General features: G+C 32.9%; 1 protein-coding gene across 1 annotated transcript; it reads left to right on the top strand.

Moving 5' to 3' along the window:
- The first annotated feature begins 12,458 nt into the window (after positions 1–12,458).
- Positions 12,459–16,505, top strand: LOC112783113 (uncharacterized). The gene is made up of 9 exons (XM_025825891.3): positions 12,459–12,712; positions 13,676–13,895; positions 14,019–14,220; positions 14,371–14,541; positions 14,622–14,738; positions 14,897–15,094; positions 15,174–15,233; positions 15,317–15,415; positions 16,004–16,505. The coding sequence occupies exons 2-9, from the start codon at positions 13,756–13,758 to the stop codon at positions 16,106–16,108; spliced, it is 1,092 nt and encodes a 363-aa protein (XP_025681676.1). The 5' UTR covers positions 12,459–12,712; positions 13,676–13,755; the 3' UTR covers positions 16,109–16,505.
- The last annotated feature ends 4,189 nt before the right edge of the window (positions 16,506–20,694 follow it).

Genomic DNA, 20,694 nt, shown 5'->3' with positions numbered 1-20,694 from the left:
GTAAGTATAATTATTCTTATAATTCACATATGATCTTGTGTGCAACATAAATTCTTTTTAAAATTAAAAACACTAAAGCTATATATTCTAAGAGTCCCTTAGATTTCTATTTTTATTTTTATTTTTAATGTTTTCTATTTTCACAGTTTTAGAAATGAAAAAAAATAAAGCAGAACAGTAAGGTAGCGTTTGTTTTGAGGTACTGAGATATAGATTGAGAGACTGAGACTCATATTATGTTTGTTGGTTCAGAGACTGGTACTAAATTTTCTGTCTCTGTCTCTAAAATTTCAGTATTTCAATACCTCCAAAAAGTAAGGACATAAGGGACTAAAATTTTTAGAGATGGAGACTGAAACTTTAATAACATTTTATACCTAAAATACCCTCATTTCAATTAATTAATTCCAATTTTACCCTTTGTGCAAATTAAATTAGAGTTTTATTCTTGTTTCAATTCTGTCTCCCATTTTGCACCAAATAGAATACTGAGATTTATTTCAATATCTGTCTCTTAGTCTCTGTCTCTCAGTCTCATTCTTTCTATCTCTGTCTCTCCACCAAACGCTACCTAAAAGACGAAAATATAGTTTTTTAATTTTTACTTTGATTTTCACAAAATTTAAAAAATAAAAAATATTAAAATGAAAAGCTTTTTCCAAATGAATTTATTCAAATAATATGAGAAGTATTCCAACAAAAAAAAGGAAGACAAATTCTTGTTTAAATATATCATTTGCATGCATATAGAATCTAGATCATTTTAATTTTCTTTTTATGTACATATAACACATATACATGATTATTCACATAATAATCTCTTGGTTAGAATAAACATTCAAGTTATGTTTATTAATTGGTTATATGATGATATATTCTAATTTTTTTTTATCATGATATATATAATTTAATTTACCCAAGTGTATTATTCATGGTTTCAGTTGACATTTCAAACTTCAGAAACACTTAGATGGATCAAGCAACATTCATGGGCACTAAGATATTTGACCAAAGAAAAGGAGTTGACTATTGAAGGTTTTCAAAGGCTTCTAAATCTTGTTCCCTCCAATGTGATGCACCTCTTTCAAAACCTAAATCAACTCACAATTAAAGATTGTGATTCACTAGTAGAGGTGTTTGAATCACAAGGAATAATAATGATGAACAAAAAAGAAGTCACAAACTATGAGTTACAATCAATGAGTTTGCAACATCTTCCAAAGTTGACCCACATATGGAAAATTCATGGTGGTGTTTTGGGATTCAAAAAGCTAAGAGTACTCAAAGTTGAACATTGTGGCAGTTTGTGTAGCTTGTTTTCTCCATCCATGGCCAAAAGCCTAGTGCAACTTTGGCACCTAAGAGTACATAATTGCCACATGATGGAGGAGATAATTGAAGAATCATCATCATCAAATGAGGATCAAATTATTGTATTTCCATTGTTGAATAAGTTGGAGCTTCGTCATCTTACTAACTTCAAGTGTTTTTCCTCCGAAAGAACCTTAGATATTGAGCTTCCTTCTTGTGAAGAAATGGTGATTGAAAAATGTCCAAATATGACAAGCTTTTGCTATGGAGATGTTAAAACACCAAAGCTTCTTCAGATATATAAAGGTTCATATGAGTATGTAGACTTGATGGTTGACCTTAATGCCACCATCCATTATGCTAATAAGAACTCCAAGGTAGGTACTTGCATTTTCATTGTGGGAGTTTATTATTTAGGTAAAAAGGTATTTTTTTTTATTAAGACAAAGCAAAGAATTTTTTTTTATTTTAAGCTAGCAACATGTTTTCTATAATAAAAAGTAAAAACATAGTTTTTTTTTATTATTTTTTTATTTGAATCCAAAAATGCATATGTTAGAATATTTTTATTTTAAAAAATTATGAAAAATCAACTTTTAATTAGTCAACTTTAGTGTTTAAGTTGATAATTTAGGTTTAGAATTAAAAGTTTATAATTTAGAGTTTAAAATTTAAGATAAATAAAATACTTTAAAAAATATAACTGAAAAAAAATAGTTATTTAGTATTTTTAAATTTTTTAAATTAATCATAATCGAAAATAAGAAGTGATGTTATAATTAAAAATAGGTGAAAACTTAGGTGCAATCAACTTCATGTGAAGTTGATAAATGAGAATAGTTAGATAACAATTTAGTCAAATTATTTAAATGGTTCTTAGCTATCAACTTCACATGAAACTGACTGCACCTGAGTTTTCACCTTAAAAGTAATAATAATAATATTGATTGAGTTTATACTAATAAGATGGATATATTTGATAGGTTCCACAACAAACCTTAGAGAGAAGCAGATTCATAGAGCAAGATCATCATCTCCTTGATTACTTAAGAAGTCAAACAGAGCTGTTTGTTGAAGATAGTGAAACATTGTTGCATTGTGTTCCATTCAACATGTTTCATAGGTTCCAACACATAAAACAACTTAAGGTACGAGAATGTGGTTCAATTGTTGAGATCTTTGAATCAAAATCAAAATCAAATGGTGATGATGATGATGATGATGAAGGTTATTGTTACCCCAAAACATTTTACAATTACAACATGCAAGAGCTACATCTTTATGCTCTTCCCAAGTTGATGAACATATGGAGAGAAAACCATGGAAGAATCTTAACCTTTGGAAATCTTAGAAAGCTAAAGATTGGATTTTGTGGCGGTTTGAAAAGCCTGCTTTCTCCTTCCATAGCTAGAGGCCTTTCTCAACTCCAAGAGTTTTCAGTACATGAATGTGAGGAGTTGGAGAAAATAATGAGTGATGAAGAATCAATCCACAATGTGAAGATTATTGAATTCCCATCATTGCAATGGTTAACTCTTTATCAACTTCCAAGCCTTGGGTGCTTTTGTTCAAGTTCTTATCATTTTGAGTTGCCATCCTGCCATGACATAATTATCAAAGAATGCCCCAAAATTGAAGCTTGTTGCAAAGGAATAACCAAAACTTTCCAAAATTGAAGCTTGTGTAAGTGCTAGTATTGTTAATCTTTAAATGTTATAAATTAATTTCTTTTTTAATTTATTTGTTTATCTGTAAGTTCTTCAAGCGGATTCATACGAAACAGGGGTAGAGCTAGATTAACTTTTAGGGAGGGACAAAAAAAAATTTACAATTAACAAAGACCAAAATAAAAAATTTAAAGAGAGCTAAATTAAATTTTATATATAATTTGAGGAAAGAAGATTGTAACAAGTGAGTTGATGCATGCTCTTAATTAAGAGACTTTTATAAGTTTAATTAATTTTTTTTATTTTATTCAAGTTTGATATTTATTTTTTGATTTTGTATGTTTAATTAAAAAGAGAAAGGTGGTGTCAATGTTGGTCAGAACTTTAATGCTAGAGAAATTGTCTAGGCACAACAATAGAGAACACTTTTAAGCAGTGTTGCTTTCTTTGACATTTCTAAAGATGTATTTGTTGTTGAATCAATGTAAAATATTTTGCTGCCCGTAACTTCCCATATTTTCCATCTTTGGGTAAACTATTTTAGATCAGTTTTAATTTAGTTTTAAAATTTTAAACGTCTTATTTTAATTTTAAAAAATTTAAATAAATTTAATATTATTTTATTATTAAATTTGACATAAATAATTAGTATATTGAAAAGTTAATAACATTATATTTAATATGTAAATAAAATTAATTTATCAATCACTAATATAAATTTTTTTTGGAACGTTGATAATTAATTATTAGAAATTAAAATTTTATAAAAAAAAAAGAGGAAATACTACAAGAAATTTATCTAATATATGAAAGAAACAAAATATAATTTAATTAATAACATCGTTAACATTTATGTCATTCAGTTAATTATTTATGTCAAATTTAATTGTGAGACAACATTAATTCTATTTAAAATTTTTTAGAATAGAAATAGAACATAAGAGCATTTAAAATTAAAAACAACTCTAATACAATATATTAAGAAGGATATAGTTTTTTTTTTTTGTTTACTCAAACGGTATCTTTCAACCCGATAGGCGGATTTGAGCTCCATTTAAGGGTTTGTCGCTGGCCAATGTGTAACAACCTCCCTTCACCCCTTCTAGAAACAAAATTAAATTTGAAATTTGAAAATCAGTTAGGAGATGAGCTTAAAATTTTGAATTTATGGATAGGAATCTAGTAATCACCCTCCGTTTCAAATTAAAATTATCCCAACCACCCTATCCCCAAATGTATATAAATAGGGGTGTACCTATAGGTAGAAAATCACTCCTTTCAAACACTAATCCTCTCCCTTCTCTCTCTACAAAAAATATATTCGGTGTGCAAACACAAGAGACAAGCTCAAAGAAGCGTTAGGAAAAGAGTAGGAAATTATGTTTTTCTTACTTTTATGTTGGCATGTAGTATGCTCTAATTTATTTCCTTCCATCCATGCATGGCTGCCATCTTTTATGTGTCTTATGGCATTAATTATCCTTTACTCATCTTTCATCCACATTGATCATGATTATCTATTATATCATTCATGCCCTCTTCATCCATTAATATATATCCCATATTTTTCTATGTGTATTTACATGACTTTTTATACCATCATATTATTATTCCTTTAATGTTGAGAGTACATGCCTTTTTTTTTTATGTCTTGTTCAATGTACCCTATTCTATTGCATGCAACTAAATGACCTCTTACATCATTATGTTATTATTACTCCTTTAATTTAATGTCAAGGATTACTCCTTTAATTTAATGTCAAGGGTACATGCTTTCTTATAATATTTTATTCGAGTATTTAATATACCCCATTCTTACTATGTGCACTTAGATTATATTTTATACATTATATTATTAATATATTCTTAGGGTCAAGAGTACATGTTTCCTTATAATTGTTTTATTCAACTAATTAATATCCCCTACTTTATTACGTGAAATTATATGAACTTTTATACTATCGAATTAATAATATTTCTTTGAGTTAAGAGTACATGCCCTCTTATAACTATTTTATTCAACTATTTAAAATATCCTATTTTTTATAATGTACATTTATATGATATTTTATACATTATATTATTAATATTCCTCTAGGGTCGAGAGTACCTACTTTCTTATAATATCTTATTCAACATGCTCATTTTATCATGGTATATGTCCCTCCTCTTGCATGATCTATTCTTGCATGAATCTCTTCTTGTGTATGCCTAAACAACCCTAATTGTAAATTAAATGAGGGAATGATCCTTCGATAAGGGAAGGTGACCCCAAAGACAAGATATCGAGATGATTCCTCGGTAAGGGAGGGTGATCGATCGAGATGATCCTTCGGTAAGGGAAGGTGATCACCAAGACATTCGAGATAAGAACCTTCGGTAAGAGAATGTGACTCTAATTTTATACCGGTTTGAGCTCAATACCTTCCATGAAAGTTATAAGTTAAGAAAGGATAAAGTATAAATGAAAGTTTGATTTTTATTATGTTTTTTTTAAGATTTATTTATGATTATGTTGATGTTACATAAGATGTTATCCTTCTATTTTTTTTCTATGATCTTTCCTTTTTACCTATATGTTTTATGCTTTACAAGAGGTTCATATTATATGCCATATCGTACGACCTTTTTTAAAATCTCGCACGTGGGCTGGAGATAGATATGGAGGTGTTGCATAGCACTCCTACTGATACTTTAAGTTCTCATCCTTTTTCTTTTCTCATACTGTCTCCAGAGAAACATGGCACAGCGAATAGAGACGACGTAGTGCCCTCGAGGGTAACTTCTGAATATAACCCCTCGAAGCACGCGTGGGTAGTTACGACCACTACTACCGTGCTCCAAACTATCTACTTAGGTTGAGAGTTCGTGGAAAGAAAACCACAGCTGACCGTCGTAACCTTCCTAGATAAGAACGCTTCAGCATTCAAGAAACAGTCATCTGAAGTGATGCATCTCGAATTAAATTCCGAGACAGAGGAAGAGAAATCCAACAACCCTGACCAGGAGGAAGACACCATAGAGGAGGATTCAGAGGAGGAGTTGAACCCTTGCGGAAGTCCAAAGGTGGAATACATATTCTATTCCCCCACTTCAGCACCCCGTCGAGTCTTAGTTCATCCCACACAACGGAATCGGATCTTCACTGCACGAAAAGGTGTTAGAGAAAAACCACTGGTACCTCGATTCATAAATAACTAAACGGTCCTGATCAAGGATAGGATAGGACACAAGTATGGGAGCCTCTTCGACGAAATTAGTTAGGACGTATTAGTTTTTTTTTCTTTTGTTATAATTACCTCTAAGCATTTTATTTTGAACCGTACTCATGAGAAAGTTCTTATTTCATATTTATTATAATCAATTCCATCGTTTTAGTGCTACTCATTTTCCTCTTCACGCGCACTTCCTCCTTCCTTGCATAACGATTAAGTTCATTCTCTTTTTCTATCGAATGTGGCACCTTATTTAAAGACCTTCAAAGATAGGAAAAGGAGGATTTAAAGACCTTCAAAGATAGGAAAAGGAGGAAGTGCCACACTCGATAGAAAAAGAGAATGAACTTAATCGTTATGCAAGGAATGAGGAAGTGCGCATGAAGAGAAAAACGAGTAGCACTAAAACGATGGAATTGAATATAATAAATATGAAATAAGAACTTTCCCATGAGTACGGTTCAAAATAAAATACTTAGAGGTAATTATAACAAAAGAAAAAGAAACTAATACGTCCTAACTAATTTCGTCGAAGAGGCTCCCATACTTGTGTTCTATCCTATCCTTGATCGGGACCCTTCAGTTATTCATGAATCGAGGTACCAGTGGTTTTCCTCCAACACCTTTTTCGCGCAGTAAAGATTCGATTCCGTTGTGTGGGATGAACTAAGACTCGACGGGGTGCCGAAGTGGGGGAATAGGGTACGTATTCCACCTTTGGACTTCCGCAAGGGTTCAACTCCTCCTCTGGATCCTCTTCCATGGTGTCTTCCTCCTGGCCAGGGCTGTTGGATTCCTCTTCCTTCGTATCGGAATCTGATTCGAGATGCATCACTTTAGATAACCGTTTCTTGAATGCTAAAGCGTTCTTATCTAGGAAGGTTACGACGGGCAGCTGCGGTTTTCTTTCCACGAACTCTCGACCTAAGTAGATAGTTTGGAGCACGATAGTAGTGGTCGTAACTACCCACGCGTGCTTCGAGGGGTTATATTCAGAAGTTACCCTCAGGGGCACTACGTCGTCTCTATTCGCTGTGCCATGTTCCTCTGGAGACAGTATGAGAAAAGAAAAGGGATGAGAACTTAAAGTCTCAGTAGGAGTGCTATGCAACACCTCCATATCTATCTCCAGCCCACGTGCCGGATTTTAAAAAATGTCGTACGATATGGCATATAATATGAACATCTTGTAAAACATATAGGTAAAAAGGAAAGATCATAGAAAAAAATAGAAGGATAATATCTTATGTAACATCAACATAATCATAAATAAATCTTAAAAAAACATAATAAAAATCAAACTTTCATTTATACTTTCTCCTTTTTTAACTTATAACTTTCATGAAAGGTATTGAGCTCAAACCGGTATAAAATGAAAGTCTTCTTCCCTTACCGAAGGTTCTTATCTCGAATGTCTTGGCGATCACCTTCCCTTACCGAATGATCATCTCGATCGATCACCCTCCCTTACCGAGGAATCATCTCGATATCTTGTCTTTGAGGGTCACCTTCCTTTACCGAAAGAACATTCCCTCAATTTAATTTACAATTAGGGTTGTTTAGGCATATACAAGAAGAGATTCATGCAAGAATAGATCATGCAAGAGGAGGGACATATACCATGATAAAATGAGCATGTTGAATAAGATATTATAAGAAAGTAGGTACTCTCGGCCTAGAGGGATATTAATAATATAATGTATAAAATATCATATAAATGTACATTATAAAAAATAGGATATTTTAAATAGTTGAATAAAATAGTTATAAGAGGGCATTTACTCTTAACTCAAAGAAATATTATTAATCCAATGATATAAAAGTTCATATAATTCAACGTAATAAAATAGTGGATATTAATTAGTTGAATAAAACAATTATAAGGAAACATGTACTCTTGACCTAAGAATATATTAATAATATAATGTATAAAATATAATCTAAGTGCATATAGTAAGAATGTGATATATTAAATACTCGAATAAAATATTATAAGAAAGCATGTACTCTTGACCTTAAATTAAAGGAGTAATAATAACATAATGATGTAAGAGGTCATTTAGTTGCATGCAATAGAATAGGGTACATTGAACAAGACATAAAAAAAAGGCATGTACTCTCAACATTAAAGGAATAATAATATGATGGTATAAAAGCCATGTAAATGCATATAGAAAAATATGGGATATATATTAATGGATGAAGAGGGCATGAATGATATAATAGATAATCATGATCAATGTGGATGAAAGATGAGTAAAGGATAATTAATGTCATAAGACACATGAAAGATGGTAGCCATGCATGGATGGAAGGAAATAAAATAGAGCATACTACATGCCAACATAAAAGTAAGAAAAGTATAATTTCCTACTTGAGTAAAATATCATTTTTGTCCCCAACGTTTGGGGTAAATCTTATTTGTATCCTTAACGTTTAAATCGTCCTATTTGTATCCTTAACGTTTATAAAAGTGATTCAATGTTATCATACTATTAATTATACTAACAAATCAGATTATATTTTTCAATTATTCTCACTTGGATGTATTCATTCTCAATTAGGTCTCACTTGGATGTGTTCGATTTTAATATTATACCCACTATTTGTGTTTAGATTCAATTATGTCCTTAGAAAAGTGAATTATGTAAATGTTGTAGGAATTAGTTTCAACATTTGATGAGCTATTTTTCGGAGTAGATCATCGATTCTATCCCAGACATTTGTATTCTAACTTCAAGAAGAGATTTTTAAAACTCAAACTAAAGCGCTCATGATGTGTAATTGACGGTAGGATAACATTGAATCACTTTTACAAACGTTAGGGATACAAATAGGACGATTTAAACGTTATGGACACAAATAGAATTTACCCCAAACGTTGGAGACAAAAACGATACTTTACTCTTCCCTACTCTTTTCCTAACGCTTCTTTGAGCTTGCCTCTTGTGTTAGCACACTGAATATATTTTTTGTAGAGAGAAGGGAGGGAATTAGTGTTTGAGAGGAGTGATTTTCTACCTATATGTGCACCCCTATTTATATACATTTGGGGATAGAGTGGTTGGGATAATTTTAATTTCTAACGGAGGGTGGTTACTAGATTCCTATCCATAAGTTCAAAATTCTAAGCCCATCTCCTAACTGATTTTCAAATTTCGAATTTAATTTTGTTTCTAGAAGGGGTGAAGGGAGGTTGTTACACAATAAGTTGCTGCATGTACAAGGCGAGATTTGAACTCTTGACACTTACTTAAGCGGACGAGTGAACTGACCACTCGACCAATCCAAGTTGATTAGAAGCATATAGTTTACCTCTCAACTGCTTGATCCAAATTTAAAAAATTAAAATAGTACTTCCTTTTTTTTGGGTAAAGTAAAGGGTCCAAGCCCAAAAGAGAATCAAAATACAAAAATAAGAATGTAGTTCTAAATTATGAGACAATTAAAATTTGGCGCAGATAAAACATTTGTAGGTCTATTATTAAACTACATTAGAGTTCAAATCCCAAAAGAGGAACAATAAAACTTTTTCTAAAGTGTGTAGTGTAAGACCTAAAAAGAAAAAGAAAAAGAAAAACTCTAAATTACCAGTTTATTCTATTAAAATGGAAAACATCCATCATGAATTAAGTTACCAATTTATTCTACAACATAAGAGTAATCAATAGTGGCGGAGCTTAGTTCAGACAAGGGGGCTATGGTCCCCCCAAACTTTTTATAAAAAACTTAGTAGTATTTTTTTAAAAGATAAAAAAAGTTCAATTGACTTAAATACTTTACTATGACTTAAAATATCTAATAAGTTCAATAAACAACACTCTTTCTATCTTTAAGTTCAAATATAAAAAATTAGATATTTTTTATTTATTTAATTTAATATTATTTTATATTTTACTATTTATTTAATTTAATTTTTTATATGATAAAAAATAATAGAATATTTAATAAGTATTAATATTATTGTATTTGTATAAATTGATAAAAAAAATTCAATAATTATAAATTTTAATATTTATCCTTCTAACTTCTTTACATATTTTACAGGATATATATTTAAATTTTTATATAAAGTAATAATGAAAATCAAAGAATTGATACATTTTTTAAGAGGAAGGCTAATATTTAAGAAGAAGAACATATAACTTTTACAATATCAACACCTGTAGATAGTTCTTCTACTTTAATGAATAACGAAAAAAGTGAGATATAACGAAAAAAGTGAGATATAACCTTCAAAAGTTCAAAAAGTTACATCTGATGACTTTAACCTTAACTTTTTAGAACGAGATCTTGAAAAACGGCTTTAAATTTGGCAATATCACCCAAATCAGAGAGATGAGATTAGACGAGCTTATCTTAAATGGAGTCTATGTCAAAAACATGTTGACAATTATTTTTTATCTGACCCCCCAAAATTTTGTTTCAAGTTCCGCCACTGGTAATGAAGATATATATATATATATATAGTAAAAGACACACTAATACAAGCTATTATTTTGTTTTCCCTCTGTTTTAGTTCTTCTCTGCTTATTCCTCTACAAATCTTATATAAAATATAAAATTTACAAAAAAAAAATTATGTGAATCCCAAGAGTAAAATTTGATCTAGCATATACTTTAAGGAACGGGTTGAAGACTTGAGGGAAGCATTTCATTATGTAGGTGGATTTGGGTATCTACGACTTTAAGAATGGATAACATATAGCTTACTTTAACTTGTTTTAAATTTAATCATAAAATATTTACTAAAAAAAAAAAAATACAAATGACACTTCAATTATAATAACTTGCTGAAAAAAAAATCAACTTTTTAAACAGTCAACTTCAAATTTAATAAAGGCTTTTGACATATATTAATTTTTCCAGTACCATAAACATCTCTATTTCATTGATATGCAAAAGAAAAGCTATTAAAAAAAAAAATTAGATTTTTTTATTTAATCATTTATTCAATATTCTCACCTTTTTAAATGCATATTTGATTTTAGATTTTTAAAAGAAGGAAAAATGAGCTGCTTGCACGACGTGTAAGTAACTGCATATAATAAATCAAAACAAATAAATTTTCCAACTGGAAGATGATTAGATGAAAGAAAGTTAAGAAACTACTTACCAGCTTAGTATTTGGGTAAACTAAAATTAGTTTTTTTTTATTTAAATAAAATAAATTCATTATTTACTTAAATAAATCAATTTATAATTTTTTAAATTATTTAGTTATAATTTTGTTGACACAAAAAAAATTATATTTATACTGTCACTGGCTCACTGCTAGTAAAAACAAAAAAAAAATTGCAGATCAATTTATTTGAATAAATAATTAATTTATTTTATTTAAATAAAAAATATTAATACACTCAGTCCAATAAATAGAGCAACTTTTTTAATTAAAAAAAGTTCATATCATTTAAACATTTAGTGATTTTTAATTAGTAATATTGTTAGTTGTCAGTATTATGTTATCACTAACTTCTACTCTCCCAGAATTTTTTTTGCGCGTTTAGAAGCCTGCAATGCATATTATAAAATAAATAATAAAAGTAAGAATAATATTTTAGGAAGAGTTTCAAGTGTATCCAGAACCAGTATCCCAGTTATTTTAATCGTTGATCTGAATTATAAAAAATATATATAATATATATTAATTAAAATTAATGGTTAAAACAACTGGAATGCCGGTATTCCTAATACACTTAAAATTTTTTCAATATTTTAAATTAGTATCTAACGATATAATAGTTTTTACTAAAATGATTTAATTAATTAGTATTTGATTTTTTGTAATATTAGTAAAATTAAAACATACTTTATAAATATTAAAAACCAATACAAGAATGTTAACAAAAAATTCTTACAATTTTTATATCAAAAATCGTTTATTATTTACGTAAAATATTTAGTAAAAATTTGCATACAATTATATTTATATAAAATTTATATTTAAAATTATTAAATAATTTAATAAATTTATTAAATTATTATTTAATAAATTTTAATTATAAATTTAACGTGAAAATAAATGCTCGAACATTTAGGAATAAAAAGAGTGAATATCCATTCATTTTTTGACAATTATTTTAAAAGGATAACGAGATCTTCAAAAAAAAAATACCCAATTTAATCTTTGATTTTTTTTAAATTGATTAGTTCCTGTGTTAAAAAAATAATATTATTTTTTTTATACAGGTCTAATTGAATTGAATTAAATATCTTTTTATTAAGTATTTTATTATCTTTTGAGATAATTGTGAAGGATTATTTTAGATTTTTTCGTAATAAAAATGCAAATGAATATTGAAAAGAATGAAAGCTGTACTAACAGTGTTTTATTTATTTATTTATAAAGGGACACTGAGAAATGATGATAGAGTCAGTTGATCGAAACCAACGCACACAACCATTTCCTATTTCTGAAAGTTGTTGCTTTTCATCTTCTTTTTTTTTTATTTCTCTCTTTCACATTTCCCTTTTCTCTGCAAAACTTCAATCTTTCCAGTAATTCGAAGCATTATAACGGTTTGTTCTTCTTCTTCTTTTCGAATCTTTTATTTGTATTGATTCTGTGTATTATTTATTCACAATGCTTTAGGATTTGGGTGCCTCATTTGTCTTCTCGTTTTCGTGCCCTAGCTTTGATGGTTTTTCTCATTGGAGTGAATTACCGCAGAATTTTTGTTCTTTTCTGCCTGATTTAAAGCAATTAGCTTTCTGACTTGGTGTAGAATAAATGTAATTGTGTGGTGAATGAAATCGTTTGAGCTAAAAGTCTGAACAAATGTAATTGTTAGTTTCCCTAATTTTAGTGCTTTTAGTGCTTCTGTTTGAAGTTGAATTGGAAAACTGAAGTTTATACCATGAGAGGAAATTAAAAGTCTCCGGGAACACATCATGTTACTCAATTTGGAAATTGGGAGATTAATTCCTATGCTTATAATTGAATGAAGAATGAATGATAAAATAAATAAAGGAAAAAGAAAAGAAAAGAAAAGAAATTTTCAGTTCAATCATATTGTTTTTGTTGTTTTTTAGCTACATTTTCTTTCTTGTTAGGTATTAGTTTTTAGACGTACAGCTCCAATGGTTGCTATCTTTCTAATGTGGGAACTTAGCAAACTGTAATGTTTTCTTGACATGAAAAAAAAAGGTAAATTATAATATTGTATGCTACTAAGTACTATTAGAGATACTATTGGAATAGCTAGCTAATTAGGGTGTATCTAACTTGTTTTGGTACCTTCTCATTATCATTGGCAAATTCCAAGTCTGCTTTTCGCTCATTTACTCGCAATTTTTTTTCCTTTAATCTGTTACCATGAATTTCAAAGCTTAGGTTTATTCTGATTATTCCATATGTGAAGTTTAAGTTATGTACTTTAAAAGAAAATACAGGAAAATGGATTTGCGGGCAAGTTGATTATTTTGTCTGTCAATATATTTGGTGAAAAAAAATGGCATAATGTTTTTCGCCTTTATTTTCAGGTTTTCTTTGTCACAATGTTTAGTTAAGCGAGTGATATCGTTTTACTTTTCATTTGAGAGAGCACATTTCTCGTTTTTTAATGGAAAAGAAAAGATTAGATGACCATGAGGCAGCAACAATTTCTTCGCCCAGGTCATTGGATAGATTCGGGTTTCTTGTAAGGCCAGATGCGAGTACTTCTGATGGTTTAGTGAAGAGTAGATCAGCTCAATTTGAAAGGTAGCTTGTTTTTCTCCCATAAGCCTTTTTACTTATGTTCTTTCTTTTTGGTTTTAATGTAAGCATGAATCAGCATCAACATGGCTAAGGATTTTGCCTTTACTGTCATTTATCTTTCATCAGAATTAGGGAGGACAGAAGAGTTAGAAAATGGAGGAAGATGATTGGGGTTGGTGGAAGCGACTGGAAACATTATCTTAGGAAAAAGCCTCATGTTGTTAAAAGGCGTATAAGAAAAGGAATTCCTGATTGCTTAAGGGGCCTTGTTTGGCAGTTGATATCTGGAAGTAGAGACCTGTTACTGATGAATCCTGGAGTTTATGAGGTAATCGAGTTAATTTATTCAATGAAAAGTTGTTGTACTGTATTGTGCAGTACCATCTCTGCTTGTCAAAATGTTGTCTTGTTAGATTTCTCTATTAATCCAATTAATATGAATTGAAGTCATGTTAACATGACAGTATGCTTGTTGCAGCAACTAGTCATATATGAGACATCCGCCTCAGAACTGGATATAATTCGAGACATTTCTCGGACCTTCCCCTCACATGTATTCTTCCAACAAAGGCATGGACCTGGGCAACGTTCACTTTACAATGTTCTAAAAGCTTATTCTGTCTTTGACAGAGATGTAGGATATGTTCAGGTATTAAATATTAACCCATTGCTCATTTTCTGCTTGTTCCAAAATTAAATTCATAATATTGATCATCTTAAAAAATCCAGGGGATGGGGTTTTTAGCAGGTCTTTTACTTCTCTATATGAGCGAGGAGGATGCGTTTTGGTTGTTGGTGGCATTGCTGAAAGGAGCTGTTCATGCCCCAATGGAGGGGTTGTATCTGGTACATATTTTGTTCTGAATGTGTGTCTTGCTCACAGTCTTTATGAAGTTTTCTATAAGCCATAAGGAAAGTACTAGATGTATATTTACGTGGTTGTTACCATGAACTCTTTGACAAGATGTCTCTAATCAACATGGCTGCTGTTATTTTAAATGCAGACAGGATTGCCTCTGGTACAACAATACCTTTTCCAGTTTGAACACTTGGTCCAAGAGCATCTACCGAAGTTGGGTGAACATTTTGCCCAAGAAATGATAAATCCTAGCATGTATGCTAGCCAGTGGTTCATAACCGTATTTTCATATTCTTTTCCATTTCATTTGGCTCTTCGAATTTGGGATGTTTTTCTCTTTGAGGTATGCAGCGCTTGCCTTTACAAAAACTATTTATTGATGGGAAAAATGATCTACACTGACGGAAATCTCATCCATCCAGGGTGTTAAAATTGTTTTCAAAGTTGGGTTGGCCCTATTAAAGTACTGCCATGACGACTTGGTGAGTGTCACACGACCTTGTGATTTGTGTTTTTATGAATCAAAGCAAATTTTAGCTCATAGTTCAGTTAATCCGTTTGTCAGGTTAAATTGCCTTTTGAGAAACTGATACATGCCTTGAAGAACTTCCCTCAGGATGCAATGAATCCAGATATATTATTGCCTCTGGCTTATTCAATAAAGGTTCTCATTCCTTCTTTGCATTTTGGTTTGTTCACTTTTCCTGCTGTTCTGACTCAAATATGCATGTTTTCTTTCATTATCTTGGACTTATAGCAGGAGATAATCAATTCCTTCACTTGTCAACTTCTACATGCATTTGTCAAAGTTACTTTAAAATTGCACATTACACTGTTTATTTCTGTTAAATTTCTTATATACTGGTTTTACTTCTCACATCAAAATCATAATACTGATACAAGCTCAAAAGTCGGTCTTGTTCCAAAATAACAAACTAGGTTCAATGTATACGTCAAAATTATTGTCTCCACATAGTTCTTGAAACATTCCAAGCACAGAAGATTTTACCATATGAAACCTAGTTTTTCTTGACTATCATTTTCGTGATGTTCCTTAGTTCAGAATTGGGAAAATGTTTGTCAATGTCTAAAATGCAGCGTAAAGATACTAAGATAGAGTTTGCTTTGAATACATTCTTAATTTGGCAGTTTCCATGTCGACCTAGTAATATATCGAGAAATTTCAGTATCTTGATTGACACCATGATGCATAATGTTTTGACTTCAAGCTTCTTTCCTTTTTTTCAATCAGATATCGAGGCGTTTAGAGGAACTGAGACAAGAGTATGAGAAGAAGAATGGAAAGATTACTCAATCCCGAGAACTTACAGAAGAGCAAACGGTTCAACGCCTATAGAGCAACTGATGCGAGAATATAAGTGGAAGGGATAGAATTGAACTGAAAATTATTTGGAAGGTAATACTGCCCATGAGGTTTCCCTTGCATTCTGGGAACTAAGAGAATGATAAGAATCATTCTATATTGTAACCGTATGTTACATACTATGTACATATATATATGTATCAGATGTTTATCATTTTTCAGTGTTCAGTGTTAGTGTTATGGAGCTTCGAATATGGAAGCCTATTGTCTATCTTTTCACTGATATGAATCGCTTTCCTAGTTTTGTTTCAGATCTGCAAAGTTGAAATTGTAATAGTAGTTGTGTCTCGTTGTAAAAGGAGATGGATTCTGATGTTGATAGTGTGAAGTTGGAATTTAATATTTATGAAATTCTTTTCTTTTTTTTTCATGATGTCTGTCAAAATGGTAACATACAAATTTGTCATGCAATGTTTGATGTGCTATAAAAATGCTTTCTGGAGCACATTAATGTATGCTCAATATATAATTATGATCAAACATTAACATTAAAAAAGTTAGGGTACCGTTGCAGTTTCAAAAATTATGTAATTTAGATCTTAGTTATGGGAGGAAGGTAAGAGAAGGAAGAACAAGAACAATAACAATAATAAGGGCAAAACACTAAGATAAGCCAAGGAGAAGCAAAATTTACGTAGATCAGCCAAATAGAAAACTGATTCAGGAATCTACCATTGCACAAAATCATGTAGTTCGAATCAGGTGATTTCGAACTAGGTTTGAATGTAATTCGAAACAAGGTGGTTCAAATTACTTGAGCACGTAAACATTGCATAATTCGAATTGCATGGATTCGAATTACAATTACACAAATCGAACCAAGCTTATTCGAATTAGCTTGTGAGACGAAAAAGTGAATAATTCGAACCTAGCTGATTCGAATTATTCTTGTTTGGCCACTAGTAGTAATTCGAATTGACCTGTTTCGAATTACACTAGATTTGGCTATAAAAGGAGTTCGAATTCACCCCATTCGAACCACTTTTTCACTCTCAGACCCCACCAAATTCCAGAGAAAACGACCCAGATTCGCTCCGACAAAGGCTCAAGCAGGATATTTAGCTGATGGGGGACGATCCAGGTAGACTATATCGGTTGAATGGAGTGGCTCATATTGTCGGAGTCGTCAACGACGAGGTTAGTAGTTAATTTTTTTTGCTAGTGGTTCATTTTTGTGGTTCTGCATGTGGTTTTTGTTGGCAGTATTGCATGTGGTTTATTGAAGTGGTTTTATTGGCGGTTTTGTTGGTAGTTTATATTAGTGGTTTACGTTAGTGGTTTTGTGTATGGTATTGTTAGTGATTTTTGTTTAGTGGATTTGCATGTGAGATTGTTAGTGGCTTTGGATGTGGTTTATGTCAGTGGTTTACGTTAGCGATTTTTGTTAGTGGTTTTTGTTAGTGGTATTGCGTGCGGTTGATTTTAGTGGTTTTGTATGCAGTGTTGTTGATGGTATATGTTAGCGGTCTATGTTGGTGGTCTTGGAAGTGGTTTATTTAGTGGTTTTGTATGCGGTTTATGTTAGTGGTTTCGCATGCGATTTTTGTAAGTGGATTTGCACATTGTTTATGTATGCGGTTTATGTTAGCGGTTTATGCATGCGATTTTGCTAGTGGTTTATTATATTGCCTTTGTATGTGGTTTTTGATAGTGGTTTTCATAAGTGGTTTATGTTGTTAGTTGTTTTTGTTAGTGGTTTTGTAAGTGGTTCTAATTATGCGGTACAAAGTCACCGTGAAGCACCTCGCCGTCTTCAAGTTGGCCTCGATACACTTCACTAGGTGTTGACTGAATTGTTGTCCAGTACCCAGCTGGGCCTCAGCCTCTCTCCCCTTGCGGACAAATAGTTCGGCCAACCTTCCGTATGTTGCCTTCACCAGCGAGCACACAGGGAAGTTTCTGACCCCCTTGAGGATTGAGTTAACACACTCAGAGATATTTGTCGTCATGTGCCCGAATCTCCGACCCTCATCACAATGCTGCGTCCACAATGAATACTCAATCCAGTTCGCCACTCACACATGGCAAGGTCTTCAGACCGCAGAATATCAAACCAGTAATCGAACTCTACCTCGATCTTAGCATACGCTGCATTCACAAGAAGCCTCCTTGCGTCTTTGCCCTTGAAGGTTAGGGCGAAATTTGCTTCTACATGTCGAATGCAGAATGCACGATATGCAGCTGGAGGTAGCCATCCTCCGTTGGGAGCCTCAAGTGCGGCCTTGATGCCGTTATGCCTGTTCGATATAACCAGCAGACCCGGTTGCGGTGTCACGTGCTGACGCAGGTGGGAGAGAAAGAAGGACCAGGACTCGGCATTCTCACCCTCGACTAGTGCGAATGCAACAGGCAGAATGTTGGAGTCCCGTCCTGTGCAATCGTGACAAGCAACGTTCCCCCATACTTGCCATACAGATGGGTGCCGTCAATACTAACCAACGGCTTGCAATGACGGAATGCCTCGATACATGGTAGAAACGTCAAGAACAATCGATGAAAATAAGTTTGAGACTCGTCCAGCTGTCCCCCAACTCGAACAGGGCTCGTCCTAAGGACTGCAACAGTACCAGGCATCGTCAACTGAACTCCTAACACCCACCTAGGGAGCTCGTTGTACAACTCATCCCAATCACCATAGACGAGGGCAACAGCCTTCTGCTTCGCCAACCATACCCTCCTGTACGTCGGCCTAAACCCAAAGTGTGCGGCCGTGGAATTTAGGAGCACCTTGATGCTGACGGATGCATCAGCCCTAACCATTGGCATAATGAATGCCGAGATCACATGATAATCCAAACTCCTGTGGTCGCTGGAGATGGAATTCGCGAGACACGTATGCGGTCCATTATACCGTTTGACCTCCCAAATGCCCTTGCGCTGCCGGAGACTCAGCCGAATCAACCATGTGCACCCATTCTCAAACTCAAAACACTTGCCCACATACCGTCGATAGTCAGACTCCACTACCTTGTACTGTACCCCTCGTCGGATGCTGTAAGTCTTGACACTTAACACGGCCTCATCTTTATCCTAAAATTACTGACCAACCTGAAACTCTGTCAGACCTGCAGACCCTTCCGCATCTCTAGTGCCAAATCCAGCAGCCTCCCCAGGAATCCCCTCCTGCCTCATGGCATCCAAGTCCAAAGATGAAAAATGTGGAGGGTACTGTTGTGTGCCAGAGCTAGAACCACCTCCCGCCCTTGCAGGCTCACTCACTCCAATATCATCGCCATTGTCATCAGCAATCATATCCGGCTCCACATCATCATCCTCTGGATCATCCAACAATCCATCTCCAACCCCACCCGGTGCAGCACACTATAAAGAGGTCGGCACAAAATCCCCTATTCCAACCTCGCCGCCTACACTGCCGTTGAGATCAACAGCGAACGAAGGGGAGGCGACAGGCTGGACGGGTGGCTCGTACACAGGGACGAACGAAGAAGCAATGGCAGGTCTGGAGCTAGAACCGGCTACCGTGCCTAAAGTGGGGGTATTCCGGTTCGAACCTCCCGAGCTGGATACCACATCAACCAACTTTGCCAACAGCTCTGGTGTCCTCACTTCGGGAAACTGCCGGCGACAATGAAACATGACCTGCAAGTCCTCATCACTCCCGATCGTGAAACAATCATACTTCACGGTTTCTTGGAGCACCGTGATTGGAATGCGATAGAAAAATTTCTTAACCCGTTTCACATCTTCCAGACCAAGTTTCAGCACTACAGAGTTAACAAGGTCATCATACCTCGTCGTAGGCCTCACGAAAATATTGAGAGGATCCTTATCAGTGAACTTCACACCAGAACGTGTTTTCCTCTTAATCGATCCTCTGTGGTGAACCAACACTACAAAACTCTCCTCACTAGCCATTATCCCCCTCTTCGAATGAGAGCAACTCACGTTCAAACCATATATTTATACCTCTACTCCCTTATAATTCGAACCAGCCTAGTTCGAACTAAACTTTGTGTAATTCGAACTAACCCGCTTCGAATTACATGGAACTGCGTCATTCGAAGTAGTTCGAATTAGCTGAATTCGAATTATGTTGCTTTGTGTGTTAGTGAGTAATTCGAATCAACTGGATTCGAATTACATGCAATCCAAGTTCGAAGCAGGTATGTTCGAACTACATGTAAACATGGTTTGTTTGATTGATGAATCAGATTTTGTTTTGGCTGATTTGTGTAAAATTGTTCTCCCCTTGACTTATTTATGTTTTTTGCCCTAATAATAACAACAACAATAATAATAACTATAATAATAATAATAACAATAATAATAATCATAATCATAATAATAATAATGCCAATGAATTATAGTTCAAATGGTATGGTCTTTTCATACTCATTTAGAAGTATCATAATTTTTTTTTACCAAAGATATAAGACTCGAACCCGCAACCTCTTAATTGAGTATGGGGAAATTATGCCATTTGAGCTATTACTCATTGGCTTTAGAAGTATCATAATTGCTTGCATGTAATTTTCTTTTAAAATTGTTTTACGTTATCGTGCCACTACATGTATATGTATCTTTTTAATTAATTAATT

Source organism: Arachis hypogaea, chromosome 20, assembly GCF_003086295.3.
Source record: "Arachis hypogaea cultivar Tifrunner chromosome 20, arahy.Tifrunner.gnm2.J5K5, whole genome shotgun sequence".
In the NCBI taxonomy this organism is placed as follows: domain Eukaryota; kingdom Viridiplantae; phylum Streptophyta; class Magnoliopsida; order Fabales; family Fabaceae; genus Arachis; species Arachis hypogaea.
Note: the sequence above shows the minus strand (reverse complement) of the source record. Positions and strands in the feature narration are given on the sequence as shown.